We start from the raw sequence: 16,583 nt of genomic DNA, 5'->3' as shown, positions 1-16,583 counted from the left end.
ATGAATGGCATGAGTGGAGGAGAAGTGTAAGGCCATTTAGGTGGGCTGCTTTGTAGTCCTGTAGTTTGGTAGTTACTTTGCATAATTTATATTGGTTCTTATTCCTCAGACTGGATGGAAACAACTGAGATGAAAATAAACTTTTGGGAAAATATGTCTGGTATAAATGTAATCCCCAAAGTTTGATCTTTACTTCCCTGTAAGGTAACATGCTTTCCTATGCTATGGCTGCCTGGTTGTGTCTGCTTTTCACAACAGACCTTGTAAAATCAGGAGTGAAGGTTGGTGAGTCCTGATCAGAAGCTTTTCTGGGTCTGCAACAGAGATTGTTGTCTGAATTGTTCAGGGCTTTCAGCTCCACCTTCTCCCAGAGGACAGGTCTCATTAACATGTAATTGTCGAGATGTTGTTTGCACCTGGCAGGTAGGGAACTTTTTTAATGTTGCATTTCATGTGGAAAAAAAGCTAGCAGGGATGATGAAAGACCTTCCTTCTAGGAGTGGTTATGAACATTAGCCTTGTTTTTATTATGAAATGTAAGAGTACAGCAGTTCCTGAGGTTTTAGAATGGTGTAGACATAGACAGCAAGGAATAAAATGAAAAATGGATCATTTTAACAAGAGAAACAATATATACTGTTTGGCACTGCCTTTGAGATATTCAAGAAATGCTAAAAATTACAACATATAAATAATAGTCAGGGAGATTGAGGCAGAACTACTTTTAACTCCATACTACTTTAATGATAAATTTTGTTTGTACTCATTCTCTTCCTCAAGGCTATTCTTAATTACAAGTGTGGCAATGCAAGGCAATCTTTTGCAATGCTAATACACTGAAAGATAAAGGATGTACATTCTGATTTGTTTGAACCAAGTGATCTATGACAGATAGAAAAAAGAAAGAACTCCTGACATCAGAGGTACTAAAGAAAGCAAAATTTGAATTTAGAAATGCACAAACCATTTCCCTTCATCAGGCTAAGCAAAACAGGTTTGTGAGGGAGCTACTTCATGTAATGGATATAAAGCAAGTCAAGTTCCAGCCACGACAAAGCTTTTATGTAAGGCTTTGCTGACCCAATAGGTGGTGGAATATAAATAGATCAACATACACCCTTCCTTCTGCTGTTCTACCTAATCCTTTCTTGCCTTCAGGATTGAAGAGTATTTGATCTATTGAGTCTTAAATCAGACATCATTTCCAAAAAAAACCCACCCCAAGCCTCCAAAATACAAGTGAATGAAAATGTAATAGTGTAAGAGTGAGAAACTGAATTAGGAATATACTAATGTTTTCCTTTCCCCCCCCCCCCCACATATACAAACTTCACACAGCTGGAACTGCCTGGCTTCCTACTTGCTCTTAACCCCTGTTAAATGGCTTTACATGAACCTCTTCAAAAAGAGTAATTGTATCAGACCAATATGAATTTACTTTCTCCTTTTCAATAATGCTTAAAATGCCCTCGTCATTCTGCCTGCAGGTCTCCACTGCTGCTCAGGAGGTGAAGCACTCTTTATTTTTAGTATGTGTCTCATGCTGGGGTGGAAGAATCTTAAACCAATTAAACACATTAGAAGATAATAGTGTGTGTGGGTTTGGTTCAAGATCTTCATTTTCTTCACTCTGGGGTAGGTCGTATTGCCAGCCTTCCTATCCAAGCTGACAGAAATAGTGTTGATAAGCTGCTAACTAGGTAAGCAGTACAGCTGCTGCTTTGTCAGGTATTCCTGTGTCAAGAAATCATCTGTGATGCGGTTTGCCTCTTTTTCTTTTTAATTCCATTAAAGTCTTCTACATTATCTCAGTTTTGACTAAAACTTTTTTCAGATGCCTGTTTCTTTGAAAACATTTATTATTTTTAAATAATTAACCTCTTGTACCTGAAGTATTTTTTCCAATAGGAAGAGATTGTATGTGTGTCTGTGCTTTTAAGATCTGATTATTTGTTCTTCCCTTTTAATAATGTTTAGTTACTGGGAAAAAAAAAAACTTGTGAACTGGCTAGTGTATTCTGAACCCTTCAAATATGTCTGGGTCAATAAATTTTTACTCTTTGTATACACTCTGATTAGCAGGTTGATTTTGTTTCTTCATTTGCAGAATTTGGAAAAGCATGCCCTGAACCATCACATGGACTTGTCAAGGTCAGAAAGCCTTTGACTACACTGACATTAAACCTTTATTTATTTGATAAGGAATTCACACAGGCTAGCAATGTTCAGCTTGTTTAAATACAAGATGTTTTTTAGGAACTCTGGCATGCATTTCTGATGCATGGTCTCATCAGCAGGGGTAGAGCCTTGAGCTTTTTATTTATTCTTCATCTTGAATTTGACAGTCATAATACAAAGCATGGGACAGGCTGTCCTGCATGGATTTACTTTTACAGTGGAACATCCATAAACAAAATAAAGCCAGATAGCACTTTAGAGATGTCCAACACCCCAAATGTTAACATACATTTTAAATGTTAACATTGTTCAGCACAGCAGCATAACTTGTATCACCTTTCTTGGACTGGACCGAGAGAAATCCTGATAGGGAGAAATTACAGAGGTCAGTAGTGTACTGTAGTGTTTTCTCTCACCAGAAATAGTAGATCACTAACACTATAACTGTGTATTTCAAGAAAGGATCATAATTAAGCTGTCAGGCTACTTTTCACTGAAGGGCACTTCTAATATAATACTTTTGAAACTGGTGAATGTGATTTTAGAGTGCTCCAAAAATTGACAAGGGAAGAGGGATGGGAAGGCAAGGCAAGTCACGGCAAGGAAAAGGAATGGTCCATTAGTTAGAGTGCTGACAGAGCAGCTGAGAGGCTGGATCAGTTCCTTTACAGTGCTGGCTTTGCTGTCCTGGTCAGTGTTTCATTTCCAGTTCAGAGGAACTCGGCTGGTGCTCAGTTTGGCACTACACAGCCTGTGGCCAAACCTGGGAGCTTATAACTCTGACTGATATTGATAGTGAACAAACAGCAAATAAATACTTGTGAGAGGACCATTTTTTAAAGGTAGTGCAGGTTTTTGATAATCAAGTGCCCAATTTACTAAATTACTGTTCAGATAATAGTTAAGAGTGTGTAGCAGAGTGTTGGGAAGATAAATGAGTGTGTCAGTGAGATGCTCAGATGGTCTCATTTGTTATTTTCTCCTCGTACATGGCATTTGATAGATGGCACACTGCTTTCTATGCAAATAGCTTCACCCTGGCTAATTTGTATGTTTGTGTGTGGGAAGATGTATGGAAAAATGGTGGATTTTTTTGGCATTTGAAATTACTCTTGGGGCAGTTCCATCCTGCAGGTTGTGTTGGCTGAGGACTTGGAGTTTTTCAGCCAGCACCACATGAAATGCCCAGCCCTGCTGCAGGTTCTTCTTGCCATTCTGCTGTTCATTTTCTCTCTCTGACTTCCCTGCCAGTCCCTGTCTCCCTTGGGTTGCTGGCTAGGGAGAGCTCCACTTTGCAGCTTCCTGCTAGGATATGGATGTGCCAAATGGAGCCCTCAGAGGATGCTTTTCATCTTCTGCCCCTTTCTCTTTTGCCTTAATCCCAGAACAAGTGGTAGATACAATGTGTTTGGAACAAGCCTAGAAGAACAAGAGCAGGCTGCCCTGTGTTCCCTCTTTCCATTCTTTAAGCTTTATGTGAACAGACCCTGTGCACACATTCTCTTTGTCTTTTCAGTGGGGCATGGAAAGTCTGACCAGCCTTCAGCAAGGAAAAGAATCCTCACATCTCTGCTGAGGCAGCCATCTTCCCTTCCCCTCCTCCACACGCAGAATTTTAAAACAAATGTTCGTCTGTGATGCAAAATTTGCTAAAGCATCTGTTTCTTCCTGGGAGCTCTGGAAAAATGTGATCAGTGTGTTGAGTTTGTGTGAGTCTGCCTGGAAACTGTGTGTGTTAGAGGATGAGTTCAATATGCAAATCTCCAACAGCTCCTATTTATACCCATGTCAAGGTCCATATTGTCCCTCTTCTGTCTCCACCTCCCCAGGCAGTTCGCTGAGCAGTTGTTGTAGGCAGTACTGACTGAGAAGGGTGTGCTGCCATAAAGCAGCCAAAGGGAGCTCCTGGAAAGGCTCTGGTTTGTGTGGGCTCATCCCACAGATCCTGCTCAGTTCAGCCTCTGCTGTTGACCCTGGTGAATCCTCAGAGCCATCCTGAGGAGCTGTGGAGCAGGAGGGCCTGAGGCTTGTGGATGGCTGTGTCCCCATTCAGGATGGCATCATGCAGGTGTGCAGGCTCCTTGTTCTGAGCTGTCAGTGTCTGAGTTACCCTGGGAGAGAGATTTTTCAAAGGTGTACTTAAGATCATTATTAACTGTCCCTTTGGAAATATGAATATTTCCTACTTGCTTATAGATTTATTGACTAATCCACTGATCAGGGCGTTTTGGAAGCTGGCACAGCCTCACTTGCTGAGAGTGAAAAGAGAAGATCTCTCTTAGCTTAGCACTCAGCAGCTGAAGAATTCCCTTGAGTGGCAGTTACAAGGTCAACAGCAATAGAACTACCCTTGATATTAATATTTTTTAAGCTAAGAAAACAAGCTGGATTGGATGTTACTCTTTTTCTTATGTTATGTAGAAAGGACTCCTTTTCCTAGCCATTTTCAAATACTAGAGAAGAGCAATTGTTTGTGTAACAATCTGTTATTGTTAGCAATGTTCTTGTTTCTCCACAGCACAGTGACACTGCCTTTATCCTTTAGAAGCAGTGGAAAATGATAAATGAGGTTAAGAAGCTCCAGTCTAAAGTGAAAATGAAATCTGTGGCTATATAACTCTTGTTGCATTCATTCTGGTCAGGGGTTGGTTTGTTTATTTATTCTCAGGGAAAAAGCTTCTCTTTTCCTTGGCCTCCTGAGAACCAGAAACCATGACTGAAACTCAGCTGGAGTAGCCTATTTCAGAGCTCAGCAAAAAATACTACACACAGCATTTAGGGATAGAGATAGCTTGTTTTCCTTATTTGCTTCCAATCAGAAATTGGATGAACCTTCGGGATGCAGAAACAGGGAAAATCCTCTGGCAAGGAACAGAAGATCTGTCTGTCCCTGGAGTGGAGCATGAAGGTACTGTGTGACTGCATTATGCATTTGGGGTGGGTGGTGCTGCATGTCTGGGTCACCTGAGTTGCAAACATACCCCTGCTTTGAAGGACAGATGTCACCTTTGTCACTTGGGCAAATCATATCACCTTACTGTGCCTCAGATTTTCATTGCAAATAAAACAGGAACTGTCATCTCCATCAGAGGAACTTGGGGAATTAATTAAAACATACTCTGGCCTGAGATTAATGCCCATTGTACAAGGAATAGTTAAGATCCTATCTGGTGCACAGTTCACTCATCCATCTAGAAGATGGATGACTGCAAACTGTGGCAGATGCAGAGGAGAGCTATTAGGAGAAGCCACTGAAAAGATTACAGATGGGAGGATGGTCTTCCTTGGGAGAAGAGGCAAAAAAAGCAGTTCTTGTATGTCTTAGCTAGAAAAGAAATCTGAGGTAGATGGGTCATGCTTAATAAATAGGCTGAGAAGGGGGGAGACATCCAACAAAGCAGGGTAATCTGACGGTGAATTAAAAGGTGTGGGGAAATGCAGTTCTGCTACAGTCCTCCAGCAGAAGCAGTGGACAAACAGAATAATTGGTCTAAAATTAAACCCATATGTGTCTTAAAGTCATTATATAGTACTTGTGTGTGTGTCTATGTTTTGTGGCCATTCAGGGCAAATCACAGTCTAGACATAGCAAACAAAGAACCAAATATATAGCAGAGTGAATAAAATACATTTTCTTTAGACTTCTATTTGCTTTTTAAACATTACTTCTATTTTATTTAAGTACAAGATTCTTTATAAAATGAACTCTTAAGTTACAAATCATAATACTGTATTACTACCTTAATTTACTATTACCACTTAGATGAAATAAAAACAATATTAATGTGGTATTGGATTGCTGCCAAAGTCTTAGCATTAAACTGCCTTAAGTAGTAAAAATCACAGCCTAAGCACCTGAAACTAGAATTAATCATCTAAACCAGCATTTGACAGCAAGAGCTTTTCCTGTCATCTCTATTCAGTGACAGGGCATTTGAAACTGGAAGGCAATTTGGAAGATGCAAATCTGTAAAGTTTGGTTTCTTCCAATATACAAGCAAATCTTGGGCTAAGCTGCTGAGTTGTAGGTCTTACAGAATTCCCACAGCCAGCTTTCATTCAAGACATACAAATAGTCCTTTCATTATCCAAGAAAAGGTGTAGTTTAAAATGTAAAATCAGTTTGGCTAAGATAACTTGCTTTCTTCAATGTTCCAAATATTTAAGGTAGCTTTATTTAAATGAAATGAAAACATAATTATATGAGTATTTTAATTGAATTTCAGTTTTTAACTAAATGATTGGACCCAAAATTACTTGTGAATAAATATGTGTCATTCAACACTTTCTAATCTAATCAGCATTAAGCATCTGACTAAATGTATGTTAACAATGGAAGTGCTTAAATAAATGTGCAGGTATAGTACATCCTCAAGTTAACAAAAAGCACTAGTAAATTTAGGATTAAGTCTATGTTTATCTGAATCCCAGCATGTTTTAAAATGGATTTAACTGATGAGAATCAAACTCCCTTCTTTTCTATTTTTAATAGAAAAAAGAGAGAAATAAAAGTAAAATGAGCTTAAAATAAATAATTTCAATTAAAATTTTTGCTTGATGGTATAAATGTAAATTAAAATGTCTTAAATCAGATGTTTAAAGACAACACAGTCCTACTTTTATTAAAAGTAACTATTTATTGGTAGTTTTACAATGTTAAAGCAAACATTCCCAGGACTCTGTCTTGAGAATGAAAGAAATGAAATTACTAAATTGCAGAAGAGTTTTAATGAGTCATTTTACACTTAACTGCAAAGGGATGTTTATCCACAATGGTGTCGTCTGTACTGGTGAGGGCAGTAAGGGATGATGCCATGCAGGTTTCCATGGTGCAAAAAATCCCATTAAAATCATTAGAGAACTTTTACATTTAAAACTCTTGCCTTACACTTCTAATTTTCTTTTCAATTTTTTTTTAATTTTAATTTTTTTTTTTACCAAGCTGTGTACTTCTCCTTGGGGTAAGATGCTGGCTTACATTCCCTAAGCCTCCAGCTCTTGAGATTGGTGTTGTATCAAGGTCCTACTCCATTAAACTGTTCTACATTAGATAGATTTGCCTGGGGTTTGGGAGACTCCTGCATTTATTAAACACCAGCCTGCTCCCTGCTCATGGATGTTTTGATATGCCTTCCATTTTGGAACAATTTGGCTCATAAAGCACATGTCAGCTGTCTTCCTTCCCCTCTTTATTTCTAAAAAATTCACATGAAACATTCTCTAATGTGCAGGAAGGAATTATGCACAATCACACCACTGAAGTATGACGGGCTTGGGAGATTTTTACTGGTTTGACTCCCCCCATCATATTGTCCTGATTAGGACCCTTAATCAGAGCTCTCTAACTGTCCCTTCTCTTCCTTCTCTTACTCCTCCACCTCTAAAAAAAAAAGATCTTGTGAAATATCTACCAGGTACAGTTTGCCACTTGCTCTTGGTGCCTCAGCCATTGCAAGAGCCCAGAAACCTGGATTGTTAAATTGCTCTCTTGAACCTTCCAGTATGGTTCTGGCTTTACAGCCTGGGCAGGTCTCAGTGCTAAGGAAATAGACATTTACTTCTACAGGACACTTCCCAGAGCTCTGAGGTGGCTCGGGAAGTGCTGCTGGGCTGAGAGACACACATTTGTGGTTTGCTGTGGTGATGCACAGTCTGAAAGGGAAGGAAAAGTGAGAAGGGCTAAGGAGCTTGGTGTGCTAAGCAGCCCTTTGGCTGCCAGTCATCTTCAGCACAATTCTTGAAGTAAAAATTTAAGTTGCATCTTATATTTCAACTTGAAAAATTATGGGGTTTAATAACAAACAACTAAGAACCAGGAGTCTGGTTCTGAGAGATCAGTATTGTATCCCTGGTTCTGTCATAAATGTCATTCTTGGCTGTAGGCAGGGTACTTAAGGTATTTGCATTTGGATTTCACTCTTGCAAATGTAAAAGCAAATGTAAAAACAAAGTCCTTTGTGTTTGTGTTTTTCCTGCTGCTATGATCTTGTATAAGTCCTAATCATTATTTCCAAGTACAGAATAATAGTACCTGCAGAAGCTGGATTTTATTGTGTCCAAATAATGCTTCTTTATCTGTTTCACAGCTCGAGTTCCTAAAAAAATCCTGAAATGCAAAGCAGTATCTCGGGAGTTAAACTTTTCCTCAGCAGAACAAATGGAAAAATTCCGTCTGGAACAGAAAGTTTATTTCAAAGGGCAGTGTCTAGAAGGTATGGATGTGTTCTGTGTGCTGCAGCACAGGGACTGACCCCCAGCAGGGCAGGGATTAGAGAGACTAAAATGGGTTGAATGTGGTGATTTTAATTTTTCAGAGTAGCTCTGAAGCACTCATCTTGTCAGGACTAATGGGCCACAGTATTAAGGATGGCATTTCATAAGTGTATTAACACTTTGTTATGTAAGCAAAAAAGCTGGGTAATCATGCCTGAGGGCATAAATCCACCCCAGGCTGCCTGAGGCAAGGAAACAGGCTATTTCAGAGTCAGCTATTACTGGAATTCCTGGATCTTCCTCAGAGTGCCAGGCTGGAGCCTCTGGTTTACCTGGGTTTCAGCAGTGCCAGTGAGCCCCCAACTGCACCTCTGACCCCCCTCAGTGCAGTGCTGCTCTTAGTCTGGGCTGGAGGAGCGGCAAATAAAACATTGAGCTCCGTGCCTTTTGGGCAACCAGTTGCAACTTAACCTCAGCTGGATCCCAGGATGTCTGCAAGAGGAGGAGGGTGGTTTCCTGTTCCCAATTAGGTGTGTTGAAATTTTCACCAAATGCCATGGAAGTGGTGTGACCTTATCAGTGCCATCAGCTATTTTAGAAAGGGAGTATCTGCTCTGAGAGGAGGGCAGGGTTCAGTGCAGGTTTAAGCTGTACAAAGTAATTTAAATGTAAAATGTTGGCAGCCCAGCAGGACAGTTTAGGCAGCTCCCCAGCCTATCAGGTGAAAAGCAAAAGGACCATTTGTGAATTTTCTTCTTTCAAATGCCTCTGGATCTCTTCTTCTTTTTTTTTTTTCCCTTACTTTGCAGAATGGTTCTTTGAATTTGGTTTTGTGATTCCTAACTCCACAAACACTTGGCAGTCCTTGATAGAGGCAGCACCTGAATCACAGATGATGCCAGCAAACGTTTTAACGTGAGTGCCTTGGGCTTGCAGAGGCTGAGAGCAGGCAGAGCAAAACCAGTGCATGGCATTTCCTTGGGGGCAACAGTGGGCAGGAGAAGAGGGAACTGCTACCAGCTCTGAAACACCTCACTACTCTTAGTTGTTGAGAGAGAAAAGGGGTTAAGCCAACCTCATTACCTTCCTTCCCACAGGTCCAATTTGCATTAATATAGCAATAAAGGTTTGGAGAAAGTGAAACTGATTCTTTAATAAAGTTGCTTAATTTTTTTGGAAGGTGAATCGTGAAAGGATTTTAAAATGTTTTACAACTTAATACCTGTTATATCCAGGGAAGAAAAAACCCAGCAGAGTTTTAGGCCATTTTAAAATCAGTTATTGATCATTGACTCTTTTCCAAGGTAGTTCAGTTCATGCAATGTATCATCTGTAGTAGATACTCTAGTGTTTGTTTCATCACTGTAACATTTTGCTGATGTGTCTTTAACATTGGCCTGTACACATTTAGTGTATATGCATATATACACATTTATATACACTATGCACAGAGTTGTATCTGGGGCTAAAGTACTTCAACAGGTAGGAGTCAGTTATTTTACAGTCACCTGCAGGAAGATTCACACAGCCTCCTCACAAAGTCTGCTCCTGGCTCTGTGTGCACATGGGCGCCTGAGCAGAGCAGGGATGCCTCAGATGTGTCACAGTGACATGTGCTGGCCATTGCTCTGTGTGGGCTCCAGCTTTGGGGAGATGAGGGAAAAGACTCCTGGAGGGAAGCTCTTGGGAAGGGTGACCATCCTCCCTGCAGTGCTGGATGGGTGCTGGCAAGCACACAAGGAGAGCAGTGCCAGAAACAGAAGGGTTTGGGAACTCTGCTGCCAGCAAGAGGCAGGCAGGGAGCAGCAAGGTCACTGTGTCCTCTGGAAGATCTCCCTCTCCAGCATTTTCCCTCTCATTCCTTGTCTGGAGCAAAGCCAGTCGCACAGAGAAGGCACTGGGATGGGAGCTACCATCACTGATTGCCATTCACAGCGTGTTCCAAAGAGAGTGGGCTTGGAGGAGAGCACCAGTGTTCCAACAGTGCTCCTGGCTCAGCCTTCTCAGAACCTTGGAGGTGCTGCACACACCTCAGCTCCCAGAGCTGGGCACTGTCAGTACAGGAGGAGCCAGATTTGGGAACCAGGATAAAGAAACAAAGACATCTGACAAGTTGCTTTTGATCATCTCAGGAATTCAAGACGTTTTCAGGACTGGGAGTCAAGAGAAGTTAGTTTTCAAATGACCTTGAGTATTTTCCAGTGTCCCATTTGTTCCCTGAAGTATGTCCACTTGCAGTGGGGAGCCCAGATCTCTCTCTCTCCTATTTATAGAGGTATCCTAAAGTCATTCTTGAGGCTTTTCAGTAGAATGCCCCAGCCCAAAGAAATCCAAAGGGGAATTTGTGGCCCAAAGAAGTCATCATTTTACAGCTGCCAAGATTTGGACACCCCCTCACTTTCTAATATTCCCAAAGACCTCATGTTTGTCTTGGTGTTTCCAAACCAGGAGAGAATGGAGATGTGATCCTTGGTGCTAACCAAGGCACTGTGCATGAAGAGTTTCCAAGATGACTATCAGATTGAGGACATTCAATCATTAAGTGACATTTAAGTTCAAGCATTGTCCACATCACAACAAAACCTTACACTCTCAGCAGGTCCAGTGTTACAGACACCAGGAGCCACAGTGGAGATAGAACTGCTGCTTTGCTTTTCAAGGTCCAGGTTGTTTAGATGAGGTCAGATCACACTGCTTAGGTGGCCAGGTGTTATAATGGTCCCAGAGTTCTAATTTTATGTACCAAAATCTCAGAAGTCAGCAAGTTAAATCCCCAGAGCTTCTGTCACACCCAAATCCACATTTCCATTGCTGTTTGTATAAAATATGCTTGTGTCTTTGCATTTAAGCACTTCTTTAGGGAAATGGCATATTGGTTGGTGTAGCTTGCTCAGCACTAGAGGACAGAGAAGGAGAATAAAAGAAAGAATTCCCATTGGTTTTCACAATTCCTGCAGGAGACAGGAGCCTAAAGGTGCTGGGACTGCTGGTTTATTTTTAGCAGTAGGAGTGAGCAGGAGTTTGCTGTCCAAGCACTCTGCAGCCTGAGCAGTAACGGGACTGGGGAGGAATGGGGGGAAACACACAGGAATGTGTTTGGGAGATCCCTGAGTCCTGACAGCCTGACCAGGACAGTGCTCCAAACCAGAGAGCTGAGGTTGGGGTGGTCAGGGTGTGAGCCCAGGCTTGTGAGAGCCTGGAGAGGAGCAGTTACTGTCCATGCATCTTTCTAACACCTCTTCTTTCTCCTCCTTTCCTCCTGCAGTGGTAATGTTATTATAGAAACCAAATTCTATGATGACGATCTTCTCGTAAGCACTTCCAGAGTGAGACTTTTCTACGTTTGAGATGGGGCTTTTTGGAGCTGTTTTAGTTTTCCTCCATACAGTTCTTGGTGCAGAACCCCCCCGACTATCCAGTGGAAGACACTCCTGTAGGCAGTGACCCTGGGGACCAGCTCAGCGTGGGTTGTGACCTTTGCCCATCAGTTCTTTTGCTTTCTTCTCTGACAAGACCAGACCAAATCCTCAGAGACGGGGCCATCTGCTTAGCGATGCCCTCAGGAAGAGAGGCTGTCTCTGAACACAGGCAAACGATGGTCATGCAGAACAATACTGTAAATTTCTGTTAGTCTCATCCTTTCTACTTCTCTGGACCCTGGTATAATCTCCCATTTCCACTCACACCAAACTCTCCATGCTTTTATTTTGGGGTTAAGTTAACCTTTTCATTTTTCTCATGTTGTAGATTTTTATCCTTTTGCTGGATTTCTGTGTAACTGGTCCACACATCCTCTTACCCCAAACTTGTAAAATAGACTGTGATATCACCTAATGTAATTAAAACAAATTTCTCAATTAAAACATTCCTACCGTCCAAAGAAGGGAAGAAATGTCAGTTTTGTGTGTTTTCCTTTCTGTTACAAAAATGTACCTCGGCAGGCACAAACTCCCATCACTCAAGCCAGCAGCAGAACAGGGCTTTCCACTGCTCTGCCCCTTCCACAACCCCCCTCTCTGTGCTCTTCCTCCAAGTGGCTACATCAGAAAGCTGTCCTGACTTCCCTGACCAAGGCTTCTCCTTGGCCTCCCCTTTGTTAATCCCTTGGGGCCAGTTGTCCCCTTGTCACCAGTTTCTCAAGCAGCACTGCACACTATTGTGCTTTTCCAATGCCTGGGGACACTCAAGCCCCTCTGGAAAACCCATGTTCCCCTGAGCCCACAGCACCACTCCCGTGCTGGGCTGGGCTCCCTGGAGCTCCACCGACACCAACACTCCCCATGTGGGGAGGCTTCAGTGACACACAGCAGCACTTTTTCTGTGACAGATTTCTGCAGCCCTGCTGCCACTTTTCCCTGCAGTTTGTAATCAGCTCTAGCACATGGACATTGTGGGAAGGGGCATCTCCAGCTGCTGCTCCTGAACATCACAGGCAGCTGTGTAATCACTCATTGCCTTGGTTAGCCTGTCCTGTTGCTGGGCTTGAGATCCTCAGAGCCACAGGGAAATGAAAGGCATCATTTCACATCCTGGATTCAGCCACTGGGTGTGTGTGGGAGGGATACAGAGTAAATATTGTTCAGGGGGTTTGAAGTTGGACCATTAATCCCCATTAGCCATGACAGCAACTTTCTCACCAGACCTCAGTGATGGATCCCATCATGGAGCACCTGCAGGGCAGAGTCTTGTCAGCAGTGTGACCCATCCTAGGCCAGCCTTCAAACAGAGACACCAACTAAACCTGCACCCAGCACGAACAACAGCCACTGAGGGAGGGACTCTGTCCAAGGGGAGACACAAAGGTACCCAAAAAGGAAAAGTGAAAAAGGGTGAAGGTCTTGAGAGCAGGTGTCCTTGTGTAGTAGGGCAGACACCCTGCTAGACCCACACAGGAGGTGTCCAGCAGAGACAGGGAGCAGGCACCACCTCTGCCAAGCTCAGCTACAACCAAGGACTGACCCAGAGCACAGGGACAGATGCTCCCAGTGGGTCTGAGTCTGACCTCTGCCTTTTCCTTCTAATGGCATATCCTGGGCTGCATCCAAAGCAGCGCAGCCAGCAGGTCAAGGGAGATGATTGTCCCCCTCTACCCCACTCTCATGAGACCTCACCTGGAGTGTTGCATTCATCCCTGGGGTGTCAGTACAGGAAAGTCATGGACCTGATGGAGGAGGTCCAGAGAAGGCCACAAAAATGATCAGAGGGAAGGGTTGGCTTGCCAGTGAAGATAGGCTGGGACAGCTGTTGTTGTTCAGCCTGGAGAAGGCTCCAGAGAGACCTTTTTGTGCCCTTGCAGTACTTGTAGGGGCCTGTAAGAGATGGGAACAGACTTTTTAGTAGGGCCTGTAGCTATAGGACAAGGGTGATGGCTTTAAAGGAGGGTCAATTTAGATAAGATAAAAGGAAGGAAATTTTTAGGGTAAGGGTGGTGAAACACTGGAACAGGTTGCCCAGATCAGGTCAGATCAGAGCATCAGCACCTGACCTGGTTGGAGATGTCCCTGCTCCTGGCAGGGGGGTTGGACTAGGTGACCTTTAAAAGTCCTTTCCAACCCACATCATTCTGTGAGGCAAACTGTGAATTCCCAGAGCCACTTAACCTCCCTCGCGCTGCGGGGCCGCTCACGCTGGCGGCTCCGCGGGGCTTCAAGCGGCCACCAACACGCGTGGCTGAGGCTCCCGCCGCGTGAACAGCCCTGGGAGCGGCTCCCGGAGGGACGCAGGGCCTGAGACGGCCCGGGGGGGCTCCGGAGCCCTTTCCCCCCGCGCCCGCCCTGCCCGGGCTGGCCCAGTCCGCCCGGTCGGAGCCGGCGGGCCCCGCTACCGCGGGTCACTGCCGCCCTCCAGTGGCTCCGCGGGGAACAGCCCGGGCAGCTCACCCGCTCCTGGTCCCGAACCGCCTCTCCCGGGCCGGGCCGGGCCGTAGGGCAGGGGTGACACTGGGGTCTAAGCACCCACCACCCAAAACCCAGGCAAAGGGCCCCGGGGAGCTCAGAGCAGGAGCCCGTTCTTGGCCCAGGCAGCTGCTGGTTCCCTGCCCTGTGGGGCTGATGGGATTTGGGAGCCCTGGGAGAAAGGGCAGGAGACACAGGCATGTCCTATGCCCAGGGCTCAAGCATGGCACAGTCAGATCTTGGCTCCCTTGCATGGGACAGCAAAGGTGCCAGTGAAGGGAAAAGTGGGGCTGGAAAGTGAGAGAAGGGAGCAGAAGGTCAGGGGTGCATGTGCCACCACTGCCACCAACCACCCATGTCCCTGTGGCAGCTCTGGTTGCAACCTGAGGGCACCCTCATGCCACCCTCTGCAAAGTCGGGGGCTCACAAGTGAGTGCAAGGACCAACACAGTGATTCCCCTTCTTACTTACCAAATCAGTTCCCATCTGGAAGTTGACAGGCTTGGCAGGCATGTCTGGGCCACGAAGCAGCCCCCAGCCAGTTCCACATGCAGGGCTCTGCACGAGGGAAAAGCTCCATGGTGGAAGAGAGGCAACTTTGGCAAAGGCAGGACCAGGCCCCTGAGGAGCCTCTCACTACGCAGGGCCTTGCCCGAAGCTCAGGCCACTCACAAACCCCTGGCTCGCTTGGAGCTGCTGCCTCCTGGAGCCTTCAGCACGGGCCCGGCCGGGTGCAGCAGCCGCTGCTGCTGTGGTGACTCCCAGCCGGCAGCCGCGGCCTTCCCGGGGTGTTCCAGCCTCGATGGCTCCCACAGCAGGCACCGGTGCCTCCCGGCATTTGTTTCTGGAGCCTCGGGGCAGGGAAGGCGCTCGGGAGGCTGCTCCCTGCCAGCTGGAAATCGCCGCAGGGGTCTCGTCTCCAACCTCGGGAGGGCCTTGAACCGCCCTGGCAGCCTTGGAAACCCTGCGGTGAGAGCAGAGCCTGGCACACAGTCAGGGCCCACAGAGGCACATCGGGAACTGGAGAGAGCTGTGTGCACCTCGGGGGGCTGGCACACAGAGGTTTGGGTGAAGCTCCATCCTCACTACCCTCCAGCCATGTCTTGGCCTGGGAGCACTCCAAGCTGGGCTGTTGCACAGCAGTGGGGCAGTGAGGGAGGAAGGTGATGCACAACAGCCTTTTGGCTTCACGGGAGCTCCCTGCATAGTTCTGGGGTCCATCACACCATAAGGCTCCCTGAAGCATGGCCAATGGCAATGGAACCACCCTGCGAGAGGCTGCAGGGCTGGCTGTGGAGCAGGACCCTGCACTGGATGTGAGAGAGACACTTCCCTGTGTGCTGCCATGAAGGTGAGGGGAACAGGGCCGGCTTCTCCTCTCCACGGCACGCACCAGGCTCTCACACCCTCAGCGCCCATGGCCAGCAGCCCTCCAGGCCGTCACCCACCCTGAGAGCTGCTCTGGGAGCCCTCCGCTGCCCACGCACCTGGCAAAGCCACCAGGGCTCCCGCTGGCCCGTGCCCCAAATCTGCCCCGCCCAAACAAGGCTCAGGCAGGGCGGCAGAGCCATCCTAATGTGCTTAATGAGCTGATTCATGAAAGTTGCTGCCGAACAAAAGGTGCACGAACAGCCCAGGGCCACGTTATGTTCGGTGTCTGCTTTGCTACTCTTACCTTGCCGCAGGTGCCGGCGGCGCGGGCAGACGGCGGGCAGGGCGTGGGGACAGCGAGCACAGAGCGGTGGCAACGGGGTCAGCAACAGGGTTAGCAACATCTCGTCCCATCTCACCCAGGGCCATCCAGTTCAGCAGCACTGGGAGCAGACAGGAGGCCTAGGCAGGTCTGAGTCCCCTGCTCCTTTTTTGGGGACACAGATTCCACCCCTGAGTTGCCAAATCAGAGCAGGCAGAGCCCCAGGCAGTCACTCAGCCACTTGGACACAGGGATTTCACTGCCAGGTAACCTGAGCACAGTGCCATCTCTCCCCAAGGACAGGAGGAGGGCAGCTGGAGCAAATATAGGATTCAAAGCACCCTTTTTTCAGTCCAAGGTGTCCAATTCCTCCTGCCCTAGGGAGCCTCTGCCCAGTGCTACAGCCTCTGCCCAGTGCTACAGCACCTGGCTGCAATCCCTGTTGGGCTCAGCAGCTGCCTCACCCCACTGCAGGTCTGACATCCCCATCCACAGTGCACCAAGAGAGGAGCCAACCATCACTACAGCCCCTTTGGAAGAGCATTCCATTCTTATGGCATCCAGCTCTGAGCCAAAATCCTTCCTGCGCCACCCCCCACACCAGA

General features: G+C 45.9%; 1 protein-coding gene across 1 annotated transcript in view; it reads left to right on the top strand.

Annotated features, from left to right (window-relative positions):
* PDE6D (phosphodiesterase 6D) overlaps nt 1-12,288 on the top strand; it is a 34,528-nt gene extending 22,240 nt beyond the window's left edge. The window contains exons 2-5 of the mRNA XM_066556763.1: nt 4,998-5,086; nt 8,265-8,390; nt 9,201-9,306; nt 11,657-12,288. Of these exons, the coding sequence (XP_066412860.1) occupies nt 4,998-5,086; nt 8,265-8,390; nt 9,201-9,306; nt 11,657-11,738 (403 nt within the window). The 3' untranslated portion in view covers nt 11,739-12,288. The remainder of the gene's footprint in view (nt 1-4,997; nt 5,087-8,264; nt 8,391-9,200; nt 9,307-11,656) is intronic.
* Nucleotides 12,289-16,583: the final 4,295 nt, after the last annotated feature.

The sequence above is a fragment of the Molothrus aeneus genome, chromosome 10 (assembly GCF_037042795.1).
Source record: "Molothrus aeneus isolate 106 chromosome 10, BPBGC_Maene_1.0, whole genome shotgun sequence".
In the NCBI taxonomy this organism is placed as follows: domain Eukaryota; kingdom Metazoa; phylum Chordata; class Aves; order Passeriformes; family Icteridae; genus Molothrus; species Molothrus aeneus.
This window is presented reverse-complemented; position numbering and strand designations above follow the sequence as displayed.